The sequence below is a fragment of the Harpia harpyja genome, chromosome 4 (assembly GCF_026419915.1).
Source record: "Harpia harpyja isolate bHarHar1 chromosome 4, bHarHar1 primary haplotype, whole genome shotgun sequence".
NCBI classification, from domain to species: Eukaryota; Metazoa; Chordata; class Aves; order Accipitriformes; family Accipitridae; genus Harpia; species Harpia harpyja.
The window spans coordinates 61,496,155-61,518,238 of record NC_068943.1 but is presented as its reverse complement, the minus strand read 5'-3'; the positions used below and the strand labels follow the sequence as shown (position 1 = coordinate 61,518,238).

General features: G+C 43.4%; 1 protein-coding gene across 5 annotated transcripts in view; it reads right to left on the bottom strand.

The window, feature by feature from the left end:
• Positions 1–20,871, bottom strand: part of L3MBTL3 (L3MBTL histone methyl-lysine binding protein 3) — an 86,959-nt gene extending 66,088 nt beyond the window's left edge. Inside the window, exons 1-2 of one of the 5 annotated variants that reach the window (XM_052784307.1) lie at positions 20,616–20,871; positions 10,855–10,966 (exon numbers count right to left, since the gene is read on the bottom strand). In XM_052784307.1, coding sequence (XP_052640267.1) covers positions 10,855–10,956 — 102 coding nt within the window. In that variant the 5' untranslated portion in view covers positions 10,957–10,966; positions 20,616–20,871. Of the gene's footprint in view, positions 1–10,854; positions 10,967–12,999; positions 13,135–17,927; positions 18,202–19,574; positions 19,723–20,615 lie in introns of those variants that run through there. The other 4 variants (XM_052784309.1, XM_052784310.1, XM_052784306.1 and 1 more) reach the window with 4 other exon arrangements.
• Positions 20,872–22,084: the final 1,213 nt, after the last annotated feature.

Genomic DNA, 22,084 nt, shown 5'->3' with positions numbered 1-22,084 from the left:
TGACTGACAGACATCAAGTGATGAAAGACAGGTGACTGCAGGGAAGGCTGCTCCCAGTTACCCTTTCATTGGAGGCTGTTCACGGCAGCAAGAGCCGAACCATTAAGGAAGCAACTCTTCAACAGTCGGGCCACCATGCTAAGATGGGCTCAGTGATGGAGAGTAACCACTTGCTACTGCCTCAGCAGGCAGGAGGGTACAACAACGCTACTAGGCCGCTGCCCCATCTGACCTCTGCATCTCCTGGTTTTGCGTGCAGCCTCCCCTGTATCAGTGTCAGAGGCCTCCAGCTCCTGTTCAGACACAAACTTGAAGCAGATACGTCTGCTTTCGCTCACTGCTTCCCCAGCTACAGCTTTACTGTGCACGCTGAGCTCTCCGTAGCTGACCGGAAAAATGCCTCAGACCTGGGGAGTCGTACTCTGGCTTTAGCTGGGGAGGAAAAGCAACAAAAAAATTTGTGACAGAGGTTAATTGCTTAAGAACAGGATAAACAGATGTACAGAGCAGCATGCTGCACGAAGTCATCACAGGATAAGAGCTGCCAGAGCTATGTGCCAACTAGTGTCTACTGTTGGAAGCACGACAAAAAAGGATCTAGATTAATGGTGGTTTATGTGTCTATGAAAAAATTCAACGTTTTCATAAGCCTCTTCTACTTAGAAAGCAGGCAACAAAAAAATTAGAGGTAGAGGTTCTGTCATAATATTTCCTCTATCTTTGGTGATCCAAGCTAAAATATAGTAAGAGCAGTCCTCCCATACACTTTCCCAGGTGTCTTGACAGTCTGGAAGTTCGCAGCAGGTGATACAGAGGGAAGCAAACAGTGTCATTGAGCTAACTTCCGAGGACAGATCCATAGCTTTCTGAGAAGTAAAAATTTGTTTTTAAGTCACAAAAGTTCTTAAGTAAATAAATAAATTTGCATTGGATGAAGGGATTTTCCTTAAACCTGCCTTCATTAAAGCAAACAGTAAAATTCCCATTGACGGAAACAAAGTCAGGCCATTATCAAGTACTTTTTATATAATCTCACAAAGAAGCCCGATTTTGGTCACTTCAATGTTTAAAAGAGAATAAATTATAGAGCTTGTTGGGTATGAATTTAATCCACTTGACTTTTGTCAAATGCCTGTTTGCAAATTTTAAGTTACCTCTTACAAAGACAGTTCTCTATCCCACCCGATGGAGCCAATGGTCTTAAAAGATCAGAAGGCAAAGAAGAAGAAAAGGAGAAAGAAACCTCAACAGCTTTCACGAGTGAACCCACAGAAAGATAAACAGGAATAAATATCACATTTGGATAAAAAATTTCACTTTCAAAGTTTCACGTACAGGTGAGCAACAAGGGCAAAAATACACATTTTCAAGTTACTGCAGTTCTTTTAACACAAATATATCATAAACTGAGTTTGCAGGATGAGTCCGACTGCCAGTGGGTAAATATACAACACACAACTTATTTAGCTGCCTTGTTTAGCAGTTTCCACGAGGATCAAAAGGGAATTAAACAGCAGCTTCCATCTAAATATCATTAGAGATTCCTTCCACTCAGAGGTGAGATACATTTTCACGTTCTCAGGAAACGATGCCCTGATATACCAGACTTCAGCTTATATGGCTGTTAATTTAATCCCCAAGAACATTTTAATATTCATTCGATAAATAAAGAACACACTGAGGGAAATCAAGGCTTAAATAAATAATAATCAAACATTATAAATACTTTCTGAACCATTTCTGTCTGTCCACATGTTAAGTTCTTCTACAGGGATCAAAATTACTATCAATAAACATTTTTTAAAAATTAAAATTGCATTAAAATTTACAAAGGACTGGAACGAGTATCATAAGTCACTGAGACGAAGCCTTTGTATATTGCAGGCAATAGTATCACACAAAGTATTTCATAAATGTTTCAGCTGCAATGGAGAAGCAGCCAGATTTTCTGCTACCAGTGCCTCTACTTAAAGTCCATTCCTGAATTTCTTTCTCGAAAAACCTTCTTCTAACATTTCATTTACATCTATTCATAGTCAGTTTATACCCATTTGTTCCTAACCCAATACTACCCTTTGGATTACATAGCTCTAGTACCCTAGTGCTTACTCTCTGGGTATACATTTGAAGCAAGGAATTATGTACCCCCAAACTTGGTTTTATTAGGCTACGCATAAGCTCCTTCTGTTCTTCTTATGAAAATGCTGCTCCACCTTCTTGGCCAGCCCATTGTCATTCATTGCCCACCAAGTGCTGGGCTCAACCATTGAAATTCACTTTTTCTCAGTGAACATGACTAAGCATAACACTGCAGGTGGACTTCTGCTGTCCCTCCTCCAGTGGCTTTAGGACCTTTCCATTCCTAATGGAACTTCTTTGCCTTATCATGCAGGCTGGAAGGCACTTTGTAGTTTTATGCAGGGAGAATTACATGTTAAAAGGGCTTTCAGTTCTCTTTCTCCGCACTTCATAAAAATACTCTGTGTATTTGCCACTATGTGGGATAAAAATAAATTTGCAAACAATGCAAAATGTCTACCATATGGCAGATTCTTAGAAACTCAAAGCTATTGAAACATACAATCTAGTTTCAAATTAAGTCCCTGCTGTTGCATGTGTCTAATTCAGAGCAACAAAGATCAGACTATCTCTATTTGCCGTTACTTGTGCCCTTTTAAGAGTGTACAAGATCTCATCAGTACCCACAGAGATCTTATCAGAATAAAGGCTGCTATTGTTCTATACGAGGTAAAAATATTATTTGGGAGAACAAGCAGAATTAAAAAGGAAGAAAAAGGAAGAACAACTGAAGTGCAAAGGATGAAAAAGAAGAAAAAATCCCACACATCTTAATGCACAGCTTTAAAATAAATTAGAAAAAACAGTCAACACTACCATCTACTGGGCAAGATAAGGACAGAGAGTTCATTGCAATAAAGACAACTGTTGCATTCTGACAGTAACTTCAGGAACAAAACTTGTCTTGACCCCACAACAGCGTGACTGTGGACTATCTCAGAAGAAACCTGCAAAATTTATATTATCCAAAACAAAAGTAAATTGAATAAATGCTCTTCATGCCTATGAAGTAACTAAACTTAAAGTAGCAGAGTTATACAGCAGTCTGTCAAGAGGACCGACACCTGGGACTCCAGTGGTACAAGCCGAAGAACTACACTCAGATCTCTGATTAGGAAACAGTTACCATCATTCTTGATTTTAATCACCGTTTAATCACAGTGATTTCAGTGGGACTGCTCAGATAAATCAGAGCCTTTCTGGCATCTTACAGCTCCTCCTCTCTTTAAAGCAAAAGAATTGCCTATAGACATTGTATTGTCCAACCGCATCCTGCTACGTGCCAACATACTTTTTACATATTATTTAAGTTGAATAAGTTAGTAAATGCCGGAACTTGTCCATTCAACCATTCTCCTCTTCTGTGTGTGTGTGTGTGTGTGTGTGTGTGCACTCTTTATGTGCACAATCACATGCTATTTTTTCCACAGAACCCCTGCCCCAGGCAGGGGCTGGATAGCATTCAGAAAATGAGGCAGCTGTTGGGTATTTTTATACTCTTTCTTCAAGCAGTAAAGCCAGTCTTATTTACTCTACACAGTTTGAAAGTAGAACAACTGTTTATTTTCTTTAAAAAAAAAAACCACTGAAATAACAAAGAGCATGTATCTAAAAAAGCTTTAGGCACTCTAGCAATTACTGTTACAAGTAATTCCTGAAACAAAACCTCTGTCTCAGCCACTTAAAAAAGAAAATAAAAATATCTCTTCCTAGCTCTTCATTCTTCTGACTACTCTGCTCCCAGCTTATTTCAAAGCACTCAGTAAGCACGTGACCCCTGACGCCTGCCTGGTCACAAAATTTTGACTCTTTCAGGGATACAGAAGGTTAGGTGAACATGTCCCTGCACCTGACTATTCCCTTTCTTTAATGATAAGAAGGGATCCTGCCTGCACGCTCCTGCTCTGCAAGTATGGCAAAAGACAAACAACTTAAGTAGGATCCCAAGCTATTTAGGGCTCCCTAAATCATAATCATAATCAGCAGAGATTAAATTCCACACCATGACCAAGGGGCAGGGCCAGACCCCTTCTCACTGGAATGATGCTGTCAGCAAGAAAGTCAAGCACTTCAAGCAATCTTCAGTTGATTTTAAGATGTTTCAGTAACACTGGAATAGGCTAATCCTGAAGTAACGAAGAGAGAACAATTTGCATCCAAAAGGGAAGGTTTTTTCCTATCTGGGCAGGCACAAGCAGGAAAGGATTACTATCAAATTACAACCTTCAAAAAAAAAAAAAATCCTCTCATCACTTCTGCACTGAAAGCTTAGGTACCATCAGAAAACATATACCTTTAGCCAGAGAGACTGACATTTCTCCAGCAAACCACCAGTACCTCAGTCTTGTCTGCAGTAATGTTTATCTACTTTATTCTTAGACACTCCTCAGGCTCTTCCAATCCCCCACACACCACCCCGAGTGCTCAAGAATTACCTTAGTACAAGAGGGCTTCTCAATTATTTCTCTCCACTGCAAACTCAGTCTGCCTTATTATCTCCACTTGAGTAGGAAACTGCAGCTAAACAGACTTTCTTAAGGTGACACGTAAATGAGTGACAGAGCCGGAAGTCAAGGCCTGCCAAAATGACGCTTATTGATCTAGAAGTTGACCCACAAAGCAACCATGGCTCTGAATTACTTTGGCCAGAATATTTCTAAATACCAAATGCTAATATCTCATGGGGAACCCAAGCAAGTGACAAATAAAAAATGAATGGCTACCAGCCAAAGTTTTGGTACCAGTGAGTTGTTCAGCACCGCACAGGAAGGTTGTGGTAGAAGCAAGTGCAGTGCTAAGCTTTCCTGTGTGGGATCTACCTACATTAATCGCAAAACTTCCTTTTCCTTCCTGAAATCCTCTGCCCAGTTATTTACAAGTCTAACAGCATCTGCAGCAAATGACACAGTAGATTTTGTGGTAAAATAGCATGTGATCACTTAAATGAAGACTCTACCATGGCTACACATGAGGAAGCCCAATTAAAGATCCAAAGGCAAACCTAATTCCAGCATTTCTTGGCTTTGGAGTTTTTAATAGTGAAACTTCTTTTTTGGTCTTTCTTTTTTTAAATAAGGTAAAATAATTTTATGACAATGCAAAGTTTTAACCAGAAATCTATGGCGATGAAGCACAGCATGAGCTAATTAGTTACATTAGATTGTAACAGAAGAAAGTTACTGCCATGTGGAAAAGACCAGGCCACTAGTTACGTCTGCTGGGGCTCACATGTGGTCAGAGAAAGTCTATTCTGCCTTGCTTTCTCCTGCCTGTACTACCTCTTACCAGTTTCCCTGCAGGAAATCTATCTTCTCCCTGGAATAACACCTTCCTGGTGGAGGCAGGGATTTAACCGGTTCCCGGTAGCTGATGTTTCCCACGGACACTCTCAAGGACTCTCCCCCGAGAGAGAAGTGCCTCCCCGGATTCAAAGTGCAGCACATGCCTCTGTGTGAGGACAGAAATAGCTTTGCACTAAAAAAGCACTGTACTTAGTTATTGCCTGAGACACTACCGGTACTTCTGACATATAATCATGTGAGAAAAAAAATAAGTTGTTTTCAAGATGTTAATTATCTCAAGCAAGCTTGAACGCAATTTCAGAACAGGCAGGTGGAAGTATGTACTTTACTGCCTTGAGTTGCTGCACTGATGCATCCAAAAAAGACAACACTGAAACACTGTTACCTTCTTTACAGCAGGGCTGGCAATACCGAGCACCACTGACCATTATTCCACCATTCATGTTTCACTACTATAGTTAGTTTCCTACAATATTAGCTGCCCAACTTTATTTACAGGTTAATTTCTTCATCATCAAATTTATTTATTTATTTCTATTCAAGTACAATTTGCAAGCTGGAAATAATGACCAAAACTCTGTCCATGCAGTATGTAACAGCTCACTTTCCAAACACAAACACTAGAAAACTCATTACGAGGTACTTCATAAACTTCTGTCACTGCAGTAGGAAGTAACTGTAAATTATTACAGCTTTTCCAATTTAATGAGTACATTTAAATCTTGGAGTGATGGTGTTACTGCCTGCACTCAGCACAGAGATTAAAAAAAAAAAAAAAAAGAAGAAGTGAGAAAAAAAGAAGAGTATTTCACATTTACATTCACACCATGCAGAGTAACTGGTAAGCACTGATGTTTTTCAGATGAGCATACATTACTTAGCCTGCCACATGAAGACATTCTGTAATTTGTAAACTATTTTAAACTCTACTGGAATTCAAGTTTTCTGTTTTATTTAAACATCTTGAAAGAACTAATATACAATGCTAAAATTTTTGTTCTCAGTCTCCGGTGCATCATACTGAACAATTTTTAATTCTCCCTACCCCCTGCATAATTTGAAATTCTAGCATTTTCCACAACCACTCACTATTTATCTGTCACACAGCATGCTCAAAGCAGCATTCAGTAAGTATTAACTATTTTATGACTATTTTTGCTGAAGAGTTTTAACAAAATCTGTGTGAGAATATATTTCCACAGCCTTCTCCAACTACGAGTGACAAAAATGTAACAATTAACACTGCCCAGAAGCACAGGAAAAGAACATTTTCAGCGTTTTACCAACATGGAAACAGATGAAGACATAAGAGACCATGGCATGGCTGAGAACAGAGGCTTGGTATCTGACTGGGCTCCCTTGTTTTGACTTGACTGGGAAGTGACTGCCCCCTCTTGCAGCCTATCTCAGTAAAGTCTGGTAGGCATGAAACTGGCCATAGAACTTCGTAACAAAAAGAAATAATGCAATTTCCTATTTCTGATTTAGTTGTTGTTCTGTGTCATAAGAAAAGTTAAATTTAAGCAATTATAAGAAAATATTGAGAAAAGTTATTTGTAAAGGTTTCAAGCATTTTACACTACTTAAAATAGTTGTTTACCAGCTTTTACTCATAGAGGAACTTATATTCACAAAAATGAAGTGTTTCTTAAAAAGAATGGTTGCTCAGATATACTTGCCTGATAATCTGAGGAGGATGGATATTAATATAGCACACAAGAAAAGAGATTTCTTAAAACGTGCCTATGTAAAGATAAACATGAAACTTCATCATGCAAGCAGTAAAGACAAGCAAATGCCATATGACTTGCATAACTAAAAATAAGGACTTCAAGTAGGTAACTCCCAAAAACTTCTGTATTAGAAAGCAGCATTCCAACATTTTCATATACGTTTAACTTAAAACGCACTCATACAATACAGTTTACCAAATCTGAATGTTCAAAGACAATTTTCCCCAACATTTGTAGGAATAGAAGAAACTAAATGTGAGAATGTAAGCAATACATTCTCTGCAATGAATAGTTCAGCTATTGCTTATTATTTATTATAAAAAACCCAGGCACTCTAATCTATTACCAAGCTGTAAAAATAGAATCTTTGGATTTGTGCATCTTGCTACTACAGTGTTTTCACCGAATTTTTCAATTGCATTTCAATTTAAATACATGGCAACGGTTTGGTATCTTTAGTGGAACAAATCTATTACAATCTTTGAAAGACATGTGCAAGCTTACAAGAAGTAACTGCTATGTAAGGCCATTTTCTTTAGGTTCAAGACACAGTATTAAAATACTCTGTTATCAGGACAGTTCAGGTAAATCATCCACATTAACCCTATTCTGAGAATTCCGCAAAGAGCATAACGTATCTTCCACGATCACATTAGCAGTTTCAAGGGATTAGTCACCCTTTTAACCATCAGTATTTAGAAACAGCCCTGGAAAAATGAGTTGTTACAATTATCTTGAAAGCTTAAAAATCCTTGCTTTTCTAGCAGCTCAAATTGTTTTGGTATCTGTATAACGGCCTAGTCTTTCACAGAGTCTTGATGCTCCCTGGTCCAGTGATCTCCTCAGGCTAATTCTGCATTGTTAGAAAATGTTCTTCCTTCAGTCAGTGTTAGAATGGCTCCATTTTAATTTCATCCAGTAACCCCTGGCTTTTGTATTAAAAAGAACAAAAACAAAAAAACACCAGAATGAGCTGCCTGGCCAATTCTCTCTATATCTTTCATCACTCTGGGTACATTACTATCGCACCTCTGACTGCATCTTCCCGAATGCCTGGACCAAAGAAAGAATCTCTGTCCAAAAATCAAATACCTGTTTGTTTCCAAACAGAAATAAAGAAACCAGGAGAGCAACCTTAAAATGAAGCTCATGCTTTCCCGAACAGGACATAGTTAAGAATCTTCTTACATGATTTCTTGAAGTTACCCTCAGCTACACCTCCCAGTCCCTTCCCTCACTTTGTACGGAAGCTTTCCCATTCCTCTAATTAATGACCCAAGCTTTGCTTTGGTTTTGTTTCTTTTGACATCGGGTAACCAGAACTGAACAAAGCACGTACCAGTGATTTATATGAGATTATTATATTTTCCTGCATTGCTCCCTTTTGTATTCCTCAAACATTTCAATATTACATTTGGCTTTCACACAATGTTGCTTATTAAAATAGAAAGGAATTTTAAAAGCCTGGACTTTTAAAAAAAATACAGAACTGGTCAGGGATGTGGAGGCTGATGATAGCCTTGGCAGTGGCCACTATGAGATAGTGAAGTCTGAAATCCTGAAAGAAGCGAGCAAGACAAATACTGAAACAGCAGCACTGGACTTCAGGAGAGGCAGATTTTGGCTTGTTCAGAGATCTGCTTGGCAGGATCCTACAGAAGACTGCTTTAAGGAGTAAACAGGCCCACGAAATCTGGATATCTCTCCAGGGACTCCACACCAGGAGAATGATGCATGCCAATGTGCAAGAAGTTAAATGAATGTGGATAACGGCCAACATCAATGAACTAGGGGCTCCTGACTTAGTTCAAATGGAAAAGGAAGTAAGCAGGTGGTGAAACAAGGGAAATGCTATATAGAGAAGGTATATAGCGATACTGCTGTAGTGTACAATGATGGAATTAGGAAACCCAAAGCTCAGCTGGAGAAGAAACTAGCAAAGGCAACAAGAAAGGCTTCTCTATGTGTACAGGCAGCATAAAGCAAATTACCAAATTAGAGGGAGTGGCTGATAAACTGAAGGGCAGGCTTGCTATTCGGAAAGACCTCAACACGCTGAAGAAATGAGCTAACAAGATCTCGTGAAGGTCTACAAAAGCACACGCAAGGCCCTGCACCTGGGATAGAACAGCTGTGTGCCCTAGTACAGCCCCGGGGCTGACTACATGAAAGCAGTTCTGCAGAAGACGACCTACGAGTTGAACGTGAGTCAGCAATGTGCCCTGGCAGCAAAGGCTGACCCGAGCATCCAGGGCTGCTTTAGCAAGAGGGTCGAGGGAATTGATTATACCCCTCTATTTAATACTGATGAGACCATATGCGGACTACTGTGTCCAGTACAAGAAAGACACTGACATACCAGAGCAAGTCCAGCAGATGCCCACCAAAACAAGTAAGGTCTGTAGCAGATGACACGCAAGGAGAAGCTGAGCGAACTTGTTTGCTCCGTCTTACGACCAGAAGGAGAGATTTTACTGCTGCCTTCCAGTAGTTAATGGGAGGATATAGAGGGGTTGGAGCCAGGTTCTTCTCAGATGTGCAGAGTAAAAGGACAAGAGGCAACAGGCACAAACTGCAAAAGGCGAAATTCCAACAAAGTATCCTTAAAAGGAAAAAAATCACTATGAGGGTGGTCAAATGCTGGAACAGGTTGCCCAGAGAGACTGTGGTATCTCCAACCCTGGAGATAACCAAATCTGTACCGGACAAGGCCCTGGGCAACCTGACCTAAGCCGGCCTGAGGTCTGGGGTGCTCAGAGGTGGTGTCCTGAAGTCCTTTCCAAAGAAAATTATTCTGTGATTCTATTCTATGATTTTGTGATATTTAAAAAAAAAATTAAAAAATAAAAAAACCCAAACAACCACACACGCTCTCAATATGTACGTCCTGAATTTCAAACATTTTTTGACTCTTCACATCAACAACAGAAATTGTATCAGGCACCAAGGGATATTAAAAAACCACACATTTTCTTCTGAGATTCCTTTTAAAAAATAAACTATGAGAAAACCTCATCAATGTTAGTCTAAATGGAATGATAGGAAATTATTTACTATAATCAACAGGAAATAGGTACAAGAAAGTTTAATATCGAAACTGTATTTTTAGCTAACGCAGCAGAGGACATCTGATGACGCAGTAAAAAGTATCAGATAAATTTAAAAAATACATAAAATACTTTGAAAACAAAATAATATTATAACAATTTACTTCAGTAAATACAACCAGTGTGAAAAATGTAGTTAACAGTACTATTCCAGTATCATTCAAATTTCTCAACTATGCCAAGCTCACAAGCACTCACTTTATTCATTTTTCTAGGCACCCACATGACAAAAGCACAGCAAAAATATTTTTAGAAATAAAAAGATCTAAGACCATGAGATCGTGAGAGTCAATGACAGTATAAAGATACTTAGTGATACAGTAATACAATACTCTAAGTGGACTGAATTTTCACACTGAACTTTTGAGATTTCTTTTGGATTTTGTGCACTTGATTACTTCTGTCTACAGCAGTGCTAATTTATGTGCTCTTACGGGGATGACAGCTGTCTGTGCCAGCATCAGAAACTGAATCAAGAAACTCCAGAGCTAAAAGCTAACAGGCTACAATCTCTTAGAGCTGCAGATTCATGTTTTATTCATAAAAGCAGATACCTACACACCAGCTTGTGAAATGCATTATTTTGGCATTTAACATTTTTATTTCACTTAATTAAAAAATTACATCTCTTACCTTTAGATCACTTCCTGGCAAAGTACCTATGCCATCCTTCCAATCCATAGCACTAAATACATCAAACTCTTGACCATTTCCACTAGAGGCAGATTCATTCATGATGCATGTACTAAAAAAAAAATAAAATAAAAATTAAAAAATAAAAAGATTTTATCTGAAAATGCTGTAAGTGGTTTAATGCTTATATCACCAGACATTTCTTTAAATGCACTTCATAGATTAGTATCAAATGCTTCCCTCAGCACACTGGCAATGAGGACAACTAATGACAATGCTGATAATACACACTAATGTAATAAAAGCACGGTGAAATCTTTTTAAAACCTTAAAAAATAACACCTGTTTCATACACTAGGAAGCTATTAATGAGGCTGTATTGGAGAGAAATGAAAAATTTCAAACTGCAAATAAACTGACATGGGGAAAACATACCTCAAGTACACCTAAGAAAAACATTTGCTCTGGGGAAGGCAAGACATGAATGCATGCCTATAATAAATACATTAAGCACTGATTAATGGAACTGCTTTTCCTTAATACTGGATAACATGCTGATGTGAATGCTTCAGCAAGTTCAAATTAAAATTTCGAAATTAATTTGAAACTGTCTTTCATTTTCACTGTCTGACTCAGGACACCCAAATACTCCTTGACTGTTTCCATACAGTTTCACTACATTCTAATTTGCATTTGTAAAATCTATTCACATGTAGAGAAGCACATATACACCAGAGAAAAATACTGCTTTGCAGGACTTTATTTTACTGGATCCCTCTGTTTCAGAACAGTGAAAGCAGAGGAGAGAATATTGATTTTCAGAAATAGTGGATTTGGACATCCTCCTCTGTGGTAAGAGTTTATCCCTAATAATTTCCACAAGCAACAGAAGTATATAACACTTGTCACTGACCCCTGGCTTTGGCACACTCCTTGTCACTGCCACAAAGACAGCATCAGTTGCACTGAACTGCAAATGGTCCTAGCAGCCAGTTCTGACTACCACCACCTTCTTCCCTCCCACTTCTTACAAACCCAGCAATCTTTAAACCTCTGGCCTGGCACCTAATTTATTATTTGTTCAATGTGAAATCTGACATATTCATTTTCTTTCTGAAAAACTTCTGCACTATGCCCAGCAGCTGAAATAATCTGCAGCAAAATTAGCTCTGTCTTTGGTTAGTGAACTATTAGCAAAAGATCACCCCTTTTCAAATTTACACTTTCTGAACTTTTTAACAACCACTTTGTAAGCCTCATACTCCGTCTGCAGACTGCAAACTTTTGCTGCAAGTATTAGTATTTGAAATTCAAATAGGTAGAAAGCTTCCAAAGTGCTTGACCTTGTTTTCTAAAATCTGATTTCAAACTTAGGTCCCACTCCCAAAATCTGAAAATATCTATTAATACTGTCTGGAAATCTGGAATTTCCACAAAAAAAGACTAAGTGGTATTTGTTCACTCGCAGATAACAGGAAAAGATGCAAACCAAGCAGAAGTAAACTCAGGTCATCTAGAAGCTTTTTCTGAAAGTTTCAGGAGAAAAATGCTTAGCTAGTTAACTCTGTTGTGTGAAAAATAATCAAATTTACATTTTTTTCATCAGAAAAATTGTGCTAATCACTGTAACACCACCACTACAGATACTACTCTGGTTTTGGGCCCGCAATGTGGACTCCCTTTGTATTTCTCCTTGGTTTCCTCCTCATTTCTAGCAGAATTCTTTAAAGCCCCGAGCAACACCTTACTCCACAAGTACTTTTTTTACACTACAGCCACTACACAAAATCAACAGGATAACAGGAGCTGGACCTCAGTCAGTAACCACTACTTAGGGTGAAAGCTTCTGCATTCCCCTTCATTTTATATGATAGGTAGGGTTCACAGAAGGCTCTTTGAGAAAACTTCACATACTTCACATAACAAGTTTGAGGTAAGAAGAACCACATGACTCAATGTGTCCTCTCCATCTCTAATTTCAGTAATCCTCTATGAGAAAGTATTGAAAACCATACCGCCAATGCACAAAAAAATCATTTAAAAAACGTCAATAAATCTAAACAAATTCAGTGTAAACCGAGAAATTCCCCAAAGCCATAGACCTTATCTTGTAAAATCACTCCCAGGCAAAATCCACCACCCTACCTCAGGGCAGCTCCTGCAATACAACTTGGATGATCCCTCTTTGACCCGAGAGCATGGTGCAACCACCAAGCATCCAGCCTTCCACACCGCAGCAGACCAACTCAGGCAGGCTTCCACCAAACTGAACTGCAGCACAATGGCAGAGGTGCAGGCATTCGCTCAAAAATACAAAACCCAAGCTGCTAAGGAATAGCTGAAAAATTGGATCTATCCAGAAACCCGTGAAATTTTAAGGACGTGAAACATGCAGGTTTAAGCACATTGGTGTAAGGAGCTCTCTGTGATTAGCCTGGCTAAGCAAACACAAAGCTGTGTTCTATATTAACTGAAGTTTCTAAGTAATCTTAAATTACCACCCTATTTAGAGGACACTTCACTCAACCCTCCTGTGGTTGGTTTATTACAGAAAACATGTTCCAATGGTTTCTGCAGAAGCCATGACAGAAGACGGGAAGAGACTTGGGAGGCTGTGGGGAAACACCTCCTCGCAGCGGCCGCTGTCCCAGGGAGTGAGGAGCAGCAGACAGCTGCTCCATCAGATGCTGGTGTCTCCCGATAGTGCCACTCTTGTTATAGACACACTTTGTAACAGAAACAGTTGGAAAAAAAATCACATGAGAAAAAAAAAAATCTTAGAGCCTAGCCTACTTAGGCAGGACGTAAACTGTGAAAGTAAAAAAAAACAAAAACTTTGGTAACAGAAATGTTCGGGGCATACTTCTCTCAAGAAAACATACAGATTTTAACTTAATTACACCTAACAAAGTTTCCTCACGTAACAATCAGCAGTAACGATATATTGTATTGGTTGATAAGGTATTCATTATTGTTTTCCTTTTAAAATTAACTCAACATCAAAGGCACAATCTGTACTTTTGCATTCTGCAGCCTTCAGAAGTGTTCTTGGTGGGGATGAAAAGGTCACAGGGCAATGCAAATAGAAATGAATTTACCAAAAGGAATTACATTTAACAAAATATCTGTTTCCAGCTTTGCTGAGTTTGAACAGATGAAAGATAGGGCTGTATCCCTCTACTAATGATAATAAGGAGGGAGATAAGAGACCAATTAAATTGTTACAGCAATGAGGTACTAAAAAAGGATGAAATCATCGCAATATATACATCTAAAGCACAGAACAAAGAAAACTACAGAATGTCTTATCTACTCATTTTCATTTTTAAAGCTCTGATGTAGTTCTTTGAACTAGTATAACTCCTTCCATAATGATTTCATCTGCTATCATTTCTGTTGCCACACTTCCAGAAAAGTAGTAAAAATACTAGATGAATAAGGGGCAAAGTAACTACAGTACTGTCCCAATGCCTGTCACTGAATGCCACCTGATGTGAAGGAAAGGACATAATAGTAAGAACTTGAAACAGCCATCTTCCAAAAGCATCTCCAAAATCCACTATTAGGAATGTAACTGTATCTCAGCCTTCACAGCCATAAGCTATAACATTTATAGAGTATGATGCATGTTAATATTTCAACATTAACTTTGTTTTAGACATAGGTAATAAATTCATTAAAATAAGCAAGCATATACAATAAGATTAGACACATCCTTTAGAAAAACCTTGATTTTCACCAACTGGTTCAATAATAAACGAATACCTCACAGAAGAGATACTTAATGAGAATAACAGCACTAAAAATGAGATAGTTTCATCCAGTGAAAGACTCTCTGAAGATGTAAAGCAAGAAACAGGGGAGAATATGCCAATTAAACTTACAAGTAGCTTTTGAAATAATTATAAGGTTATGTACTGAATACGTCGAAAAGTAGTAACAGGATTCTTTCTTTTAGTCAGTGCTTTAAAAAACTACCTGACACCTACCTGAATTTTGTAAATCTAAGATGCCACCTGTGAAATGTCCATCTGATTTCTAACCAGTGGTGCCAACTCAATACCGGGTCTCTGGGCAGCAGACAGAAGAGATTTCAGCAGTCGTCAGCCACTAGTCAGCACTGCCAGATTGGCATAACCTGCCTGCAATAGTGTGTCTTTTCTTTTTATGCATCCCTGTCTATTTTTATTTTTACTTTTGAGGATTTCTGTAGTCACCGTGACAGAATAGCCTAGCAGATTTGCCCCATGCTGGTCCTCTCCCCAGCCGACAGCTTCTGCGAGGAGGCAAAACTGGGCATGAGGAACCAGAGGAGGTCTCAGCAAGTGGCACCAAGGGTGAGGTCCAAGGGACAAACAGAGGTCCCAAGGGAGGCGATGCCCTTATGGAGCCAAGCCATGGTCCCTCTTCCCCACAGGGCTGGGTGACACCAGTGCTGATGGATATTCAGGAACAAAGGCGACAGGTGAGTTTTTTGTCCTAATATCACAGATGGTTATTTTGGGCATCTCCAAGGAGGAGGCTGCTTGGTGTAGCACCCATGGGCTAAAGGGACACATTTTCCACACACAATAAATCAGGAAAATGAAGTGGATCAGAAGGGGACAACTCAGTGTAGAAGAGCTGCAAATCCACTAACTTCTAGACACCAGGGGACAAGTGGATACTCAGCTTCAGCTTTATTTAACATGTAAGAATGTGAATACTACCAGGGCTGACTTGTTACACCGCCGAAGCTGAATTACCCCTTGCAATGTAAGCTCCCTCTATTTCAGACAGACTTTGTGTTAAGCTAGCTTCACAATGACAGCAAAAGCAAAGCCAATCGACTTTAAACCCACCGGGGTGAGCCCTGCTTTTCTCCTCACAATCCTCTCTTTTACCTGGGTGCACGCCACACTTGTCTCTTTCTCACCCTTCATCTTTTTGCACCTGACTCTTCACTTACAGAAAAACAACCACAACAGGAACAGGGCAGGAAACGGTAAAATGCTTTGAGGCTATCCACCACGTTTTATTATGTGCTTTGCTTTGTACCTGTTTAATGGTTCAATTATTTTAATGTTTCATTAAAAGAAGTATCTGCAGATTACACATTTCCTTCAAAATCTCTTTTTTTTGTTGTTTAGGAACTGCTTTACTAGTTCTGCCATGTTTCTATTCTGTGTGTTGAAGAGCTGTTTGAGTAAATTTCACTATTTTGCCTGTTGCTCATGAAGTTTATTACAAGTAAGTTATTTTAAAGATATATAGCTTATATATGTATTCACAAAGCGACCACAGCTTAAAATTCTTCACCATTCTTAACACTTGTAACAGAAAACAGACCAGATTTCCTCTTATGTTATCTGTTGCTACTCTTCTGCCTGCTAGATTCTCCAGGAGTACTGCGTATATTTGTTCCTGCTCCCCAATACTTCTGCTTCAAACCTTTTTCCTCACAGAAAGAATGTGACCACAGATGCATTACAACATACTGTGAAGCATGAGTCTGCACCAGTGCTGAAGGAGGTTCATACTGTCCTCACCTGAGTCTGGTCTCTGTCAGCAAGCTAACACAGGTGTTGCCGTACCACTGCTAGAAACTGGGTAACACAGCCTTCATCTACTACCTCATTTTCAAATATCCACAGAACACTATAATAACAATAGTTACCCAATACCAAAGCTATCCCATCACTTAATGAAACTTACCACTGATAAGTTTTATCTTGTTTATAAAGAACTTGTACCTCACACCAAAAATTACTTCCTCTGCAGCGCTTTCATAACTCCTTTATTTCTGTTATTGTCTGTGCAGTCCTGAGTAGAAGCTTAACCTACTCAGATAGTAAGACTTGAGTACAACAGCTCTGAAATCCTATGTCGTCTTAATTCCTTGAAGCAGGCACAGAAAGTTACAGAAAACTTCTGCCTTTGTTTATGTGTGCCTCCTTGAGAAGAACTGTGACGCACCAAATCTTCACACTATCACCTGATCTATTTCAGATTGTTATTTCTCACCCCAAGTTAATTCGATATACCTCTGAACACTCCTTTTGTCTGATGCATGCCCTCCTCTTCTGCTGGTTCTTAGCAGCTTCCATGAGCTCTGCTGTCCTTGAACAATTAATTGACCTTTTTCTAGCTCCTAAATACACTCAGCAGGTTACTGCATTTATAGACTTTCCCTTCTTTTCAATTCATAAAGAGCTCCTATCTTCCCCCCATTGTGGTGAGCGGTCCTACTACTGGAGCACTAATAAGCTACAACTACACACATGCTATACTTTTTTCAGTAAGCCCCATGCTAGGTAATCACTGGTTCCTCACACCCATGGCTCACAATCCATCACCCTACTTACCAGCAGTATTAAAAAACCCAAAGAGTAAACGGAATAGCCCACAAAAAGTCATCCATCTCTCTTCACAGAATAGGTGATGCCCAATAAAACTGAACAAATCAGAGGAAAAGGACTCATCACACAATCATTTTCTTATTAGAACTTCTAAAAGCAATGCTCTAGAGAAACTCATTAAACTGAAGGTGAAACATACACCACAACAACGAACAAAACCAGAGTTCACTGCAATTGCCCAACTGACAACAAAAAACATCCAAGAAGATGATTGCTTCAGCCACCTTCATTAGAGCACCAGTTCACGAGAAGACCAACTGGACCACAGTCAAAGCCGCTGGAGTCACACCAGGAAAAAAGGAGTACCCAGCACCACCCAGATTTAAGAGGAGTGCTTTACTGCCTTCAGCCGCTAGTTTCAGGCAGTTTCTCTCTCACAGATGTTCATCATATAAACTTCTGGGAATGGGATAACTTCCTTGGTAAAAAGCACTGGTTTTCTGAACAGCTTTTAAATTTGCATTAAGAAAACTGTGCTACGATTCTGAACATAGACTATTTCCTAAAAGGACACACCCTGAAGTTTTTGTATCACCAGTTTTATTTATGTTCACCACCTGATTTTTAGCACCCACGACTGAGCATCCATCCACGAGTAGAAACAAACAGCAAAAACGGTCAGTCTGACGCCACTCAACTATACAAGGGAAATTAGAAAAATAAAATAGAACAAACCTGAAAATATAACTCCCGCTACCTTTCACCGTAAAGCTTACACACACCATGCTGTTAAGCACAGGTAATTAAAAGAAATGGAAGAGGCTGGGACCCTCACCACCCGGGGAGGCTGCTGCATCTCCAGGGGCCTCCTTCCCAAGACGCGTTACTACTCACTGGGGCTTCACACCGCGCTCTCCGGCGGGACAAGTGACAGGGCCACAGGGCGCGCCCCCCGCCGCTCCCCAGGCAGGCCCTGGGCCCGCGGCGCGGCGGCGGGGAGCCGGCGGGCCGCGGCAGCGGCCGCCCCGGAGCCGGCCGGCCCTCCCTCCTTCCCGCCCGGCGCGGCGCGGAGGAGCGGCAGCCGGAACGCGGCGGCGAGGCCCGGCGGGCGCGGCCGCCGCTCCCCGGCACCGGCAGCCGGCGGCCTACCACCAGAGGTCCCTCCTTGGCCAGTTTTGCGGCGTGTTTTTTGCTGCACTTGAAACTTTCTGGAGAAAACCCGGGCTCAGGTCCGCGTCTTCCCCAGCCTCGGGCAGAACCAGCGAGACAAAAGCGCCCGCCCGCCCGCCCGTCCCGGCCGGCTCCTCGGGGGAAGCGCTCGGGGAAAGCGGTTATCGAGTTGTTCCCTTTCTCCCCTGAATTTGCCTTTTTTTTTTTTTTCCCTACACCCCCCCCCCCGGCAATTAAATCGAGCGGGGAAAGAGTGCCCCCCCTGCCCCGGCGCGGGGGCGAGCGCGGTGCGGGCGGGGGTGGGAGAGGAACTGGGTGTTAAGTGTTCCTGAGGAAGTTGCACAACGAGAGAGGGACTCTGCTTGTTTACCGGGTCCTCTATTTTTTTTTTCTCCTCCCACCCCCCCCCCTCCACCCGCCGAGACCGAGATCCGGGAAAAGGAGGCTGTCTCCGAGTGGAAAGGAAAAAAAAAATTTAAAAAAAAAAAAAATGTTACCTTCTCCTCCCTCCTCCCCTCCCCCAGCGCGGAGGAGAAGGAGGAGGAGGAGGAGGGGGGCGAGCTCTCTTTTTTTTTTTTTTAAGGGGAGTGCGGGGCTTTGCTCCCGCAGCCGATCTCTGGGCATCCCTCGGCGGAGAAGTCACCCCTTCCCGCGGGAGGGGCCGGCACACGCCGCCTCCCCGGAGGGCTCGGGCTCGCCCCCGCCCGGCCCCGCCGCCGCCGGCGCCCGGCCCCGCGCTTCAACTTTTTCTCTCACGCTCTCGTGTGCGCCCGCTCCGACGGGGAAGGGGGGGGAAAAACATGGAGGTGGGGAGCGGGCACCGCTGCGGCCCCGACGCGGCGCCCCCGCCCCCCGCGCTGCCGCCCCGCCGGCCTCTCCCCAGCCCCGGCCGAGGGCGGGCGGCCGCTCCGCGGGAGCGCCTTCCCGTCGCCCGCCGCTACCCACCCACTCCCCCCCCCCCCCCCAAAAATCGCTTTCCCCCGTCCCCCCGCCGAAAAAACACCGCCTCACACACACGTTAGCGAGAACAAGTGTGCCTATATCCTGTTGTTATATGCACCGGCTGCGGAGACGGGGAGAGAGAGACGGGCGTGTGCGCAGGGGCCGCTCCCCCACCCCGGCCGCACTTCAGGCGAGAGCGCGCAACTTAACAGAAAAGCCGTGTCCTATTCCCCCCCCCCGCCCCCCCCCCTCAGCAAAATACCCACTCACGTGTATGTGCACTCACATACACCGCCGGCAACCCGGGGCCGGCCTCCGGGAGCCCCCCGAGGCCAGCCCGCGGAGCCGGCGGCGCTGACAGGCACCGGCCCCCGCCGCCGCACGCAGCCTGGAGCGGGCAGGGGCCGTTCCCCCCCGCCGCCTCACATGTCTGCCGCAGCGAGCGCGGCGCACGCACCGCACAGAGGCAGGAACTGAGCACTCGAGCAAAAGACTTTTTTTTTTTTTCGCCTCTTTAAAAAAAAAAAAATTGCTAGGAGCTTTTTTTTTTTTTTGGTATGTGTATGTGTGTGCAAACTTTCCCCAAAATGGCGGAAATTGGGAGATGATTATATTTTAAAGATCTCTCGCACACAATCACACAAAGTGCAGGAGCGACGGAAAATACAAACTCTCTCCGCTGCGCGCTGAAGAGGCCTTCGCACACGGGGACCCACGGCACATTCAACCGGTATATCCCGGCAGCCGCCACCTCTCGTTGCTTCCGACCAAAAAACCCGGGGCTTTTTCACACCCCTCTCCGCTGCGCATTGCCCCCTCGCAGCCCGCACTTCTCCCCGTCCTTCAGCCTGTGTGAACAAAGAGCCGGGGCTGGGGGGGGGGGGCTCGGGTGGCAGCGAGCCCCCTCCCTTCCTCCCCTCCGCTCCCTCCCCGCCCGGCGCTCACACACGCACACCCGTGCACCACCACCACCCCCCCACCCCCCCTCGCTGCACCCGCATCACATTGTTCCCAACGGCGCGGCGGTGCCCCGTAAGTGTCATTAAATGGAGCCAACTGACAAGCTCATTGGTGGGGCAAGTCTGCAAAATGTCTCTCCCCTTCCCTTCCCCCTCCCTTCGGAACCCCCTCCCCCCCCCCAAAAGGCCCCCCCAAACACGTTTCCACAGCTCCCTCCCCCGTATATGTATATATATATGTACATACACATACGTGCGTGCGTGCCTGTGTATGTATATAAATATATAGCGCATATATATATACATGTACTCCCTTCATGTGTTTGGGAAGAGAAAAAGAAATACCAGGCACCTCTCTCTTTCTTTTGTTCCTCTTTCACACTCGTACACTTATGATTTAGTGAGATCCCCGGTGCTCCAGCCGCTCCCCAGCCACTTGCGAGTCACTTGCCCACTTTCCCCGGCATTAACTTCCATCCTTTCTGCTCGAGGTGGTGGGGGAGAAGCCCCCCTCCCCTTCCCCAGATACGTTTCGTAAGGGAGGGAGAGGAGGTGCGCCTCTCCCTTTATCTCTCGCGCTCTCCCTAACTTTCATCCTCACCTAGGGGGGAAAATTAAAACCCATCACCAGCCTTTGCCATTACAGCTCCCTAAACGGCTTGCGGATCAGATCGGAACCCGCCGCTCCTTACCCCCCCAAATTCTCTTTCTCCGTGTCTCGAGTAGTCCTGACAAATATGGTCCAGGGTTGCGGGCACAAGTGAGCATGCGCCCGCCGAGCCAGGGCTGGGGAAAGGGGAAACTGCCGCCGCCGCCGCCGCCGCCGCTGCTGCTCTTCCTCCCTCGCCCGCGCTGCCGCTGCGCCCCAGCCGCCGGCAACCGGCAGCCGGCGGCAGTCATCGCCCTCGCCAAAAATACAGCCACCAGCAACGGCCGCGACCGAGGCGCATCGTCTCCCCTCGCGTACTGCCGACGCCGGAGGAATAATAAAGGAGACTCGTGCGGCAGCCGCGCCGCTATTCTGGGCGCTTTCAAAAATAATGCCTTGCACTTTTCGGGGGTGGGGGGGGGTCTGGTCCTCGAGCGGTCCCGCCAGGTGCTGGTGAGGCCGGGCGGTGGGCGCCGGGAGGCCGGGGGGAGCCCGCCTGCGGCTCTTGGCCCCCATCCTCTGCGTAAGACCGACCTGAGGCAGAGCGCAGAGAGTTAGGCACCGGCAATGAAAGTGCGGGTCCTGCGCGGGGGGGGGGGGGCGCGACAGCCCGCGCAGCTCCCGGTGAGGGGGGTCACCCGCGGGGGGAAAGGTCTGAGGCCGGGCAGCGCCAAGCCGGGCTCCTCCCGCCCTACCAGAAATACCGGGGTTCCTTCAGCACGGAAACGTTCCTTGCAATGGGCCTCCTCTCATTTAAAACCTAGCCAGCTCACAAGTTAAAAGTAGTTTCAAATGTGCCACCTGCCCGAATTCTCTCCGCCGTTGCCCCGTGTTGCCAATGAAAAATACTGTCCTCCGCGTTTATTTTCCGTCACTTGTTGTTCGGAAAACGGTGAAAACTGAAGGCCTCGGTTATTTTAGGGGATTGGCCAGGCTGGGCTTCCTCCACCTACTAGGAGGTCTGTTGTGCAAAAGAACATTAAGCGAAATAGACCTACGTGAGGCCTAACTAGACTGAGGAAGAGGGAGGCTGGAGGATTGCAATCGGTTGTATATATGATACTTTAAAAAATTTTGTGTTTGTATGTATCTATAGTTTCAGGCAAAGTATAAAACAACACCAAACATAATCTTAATTATACTAATATTAAATATTTTTTCTGACCACAGAA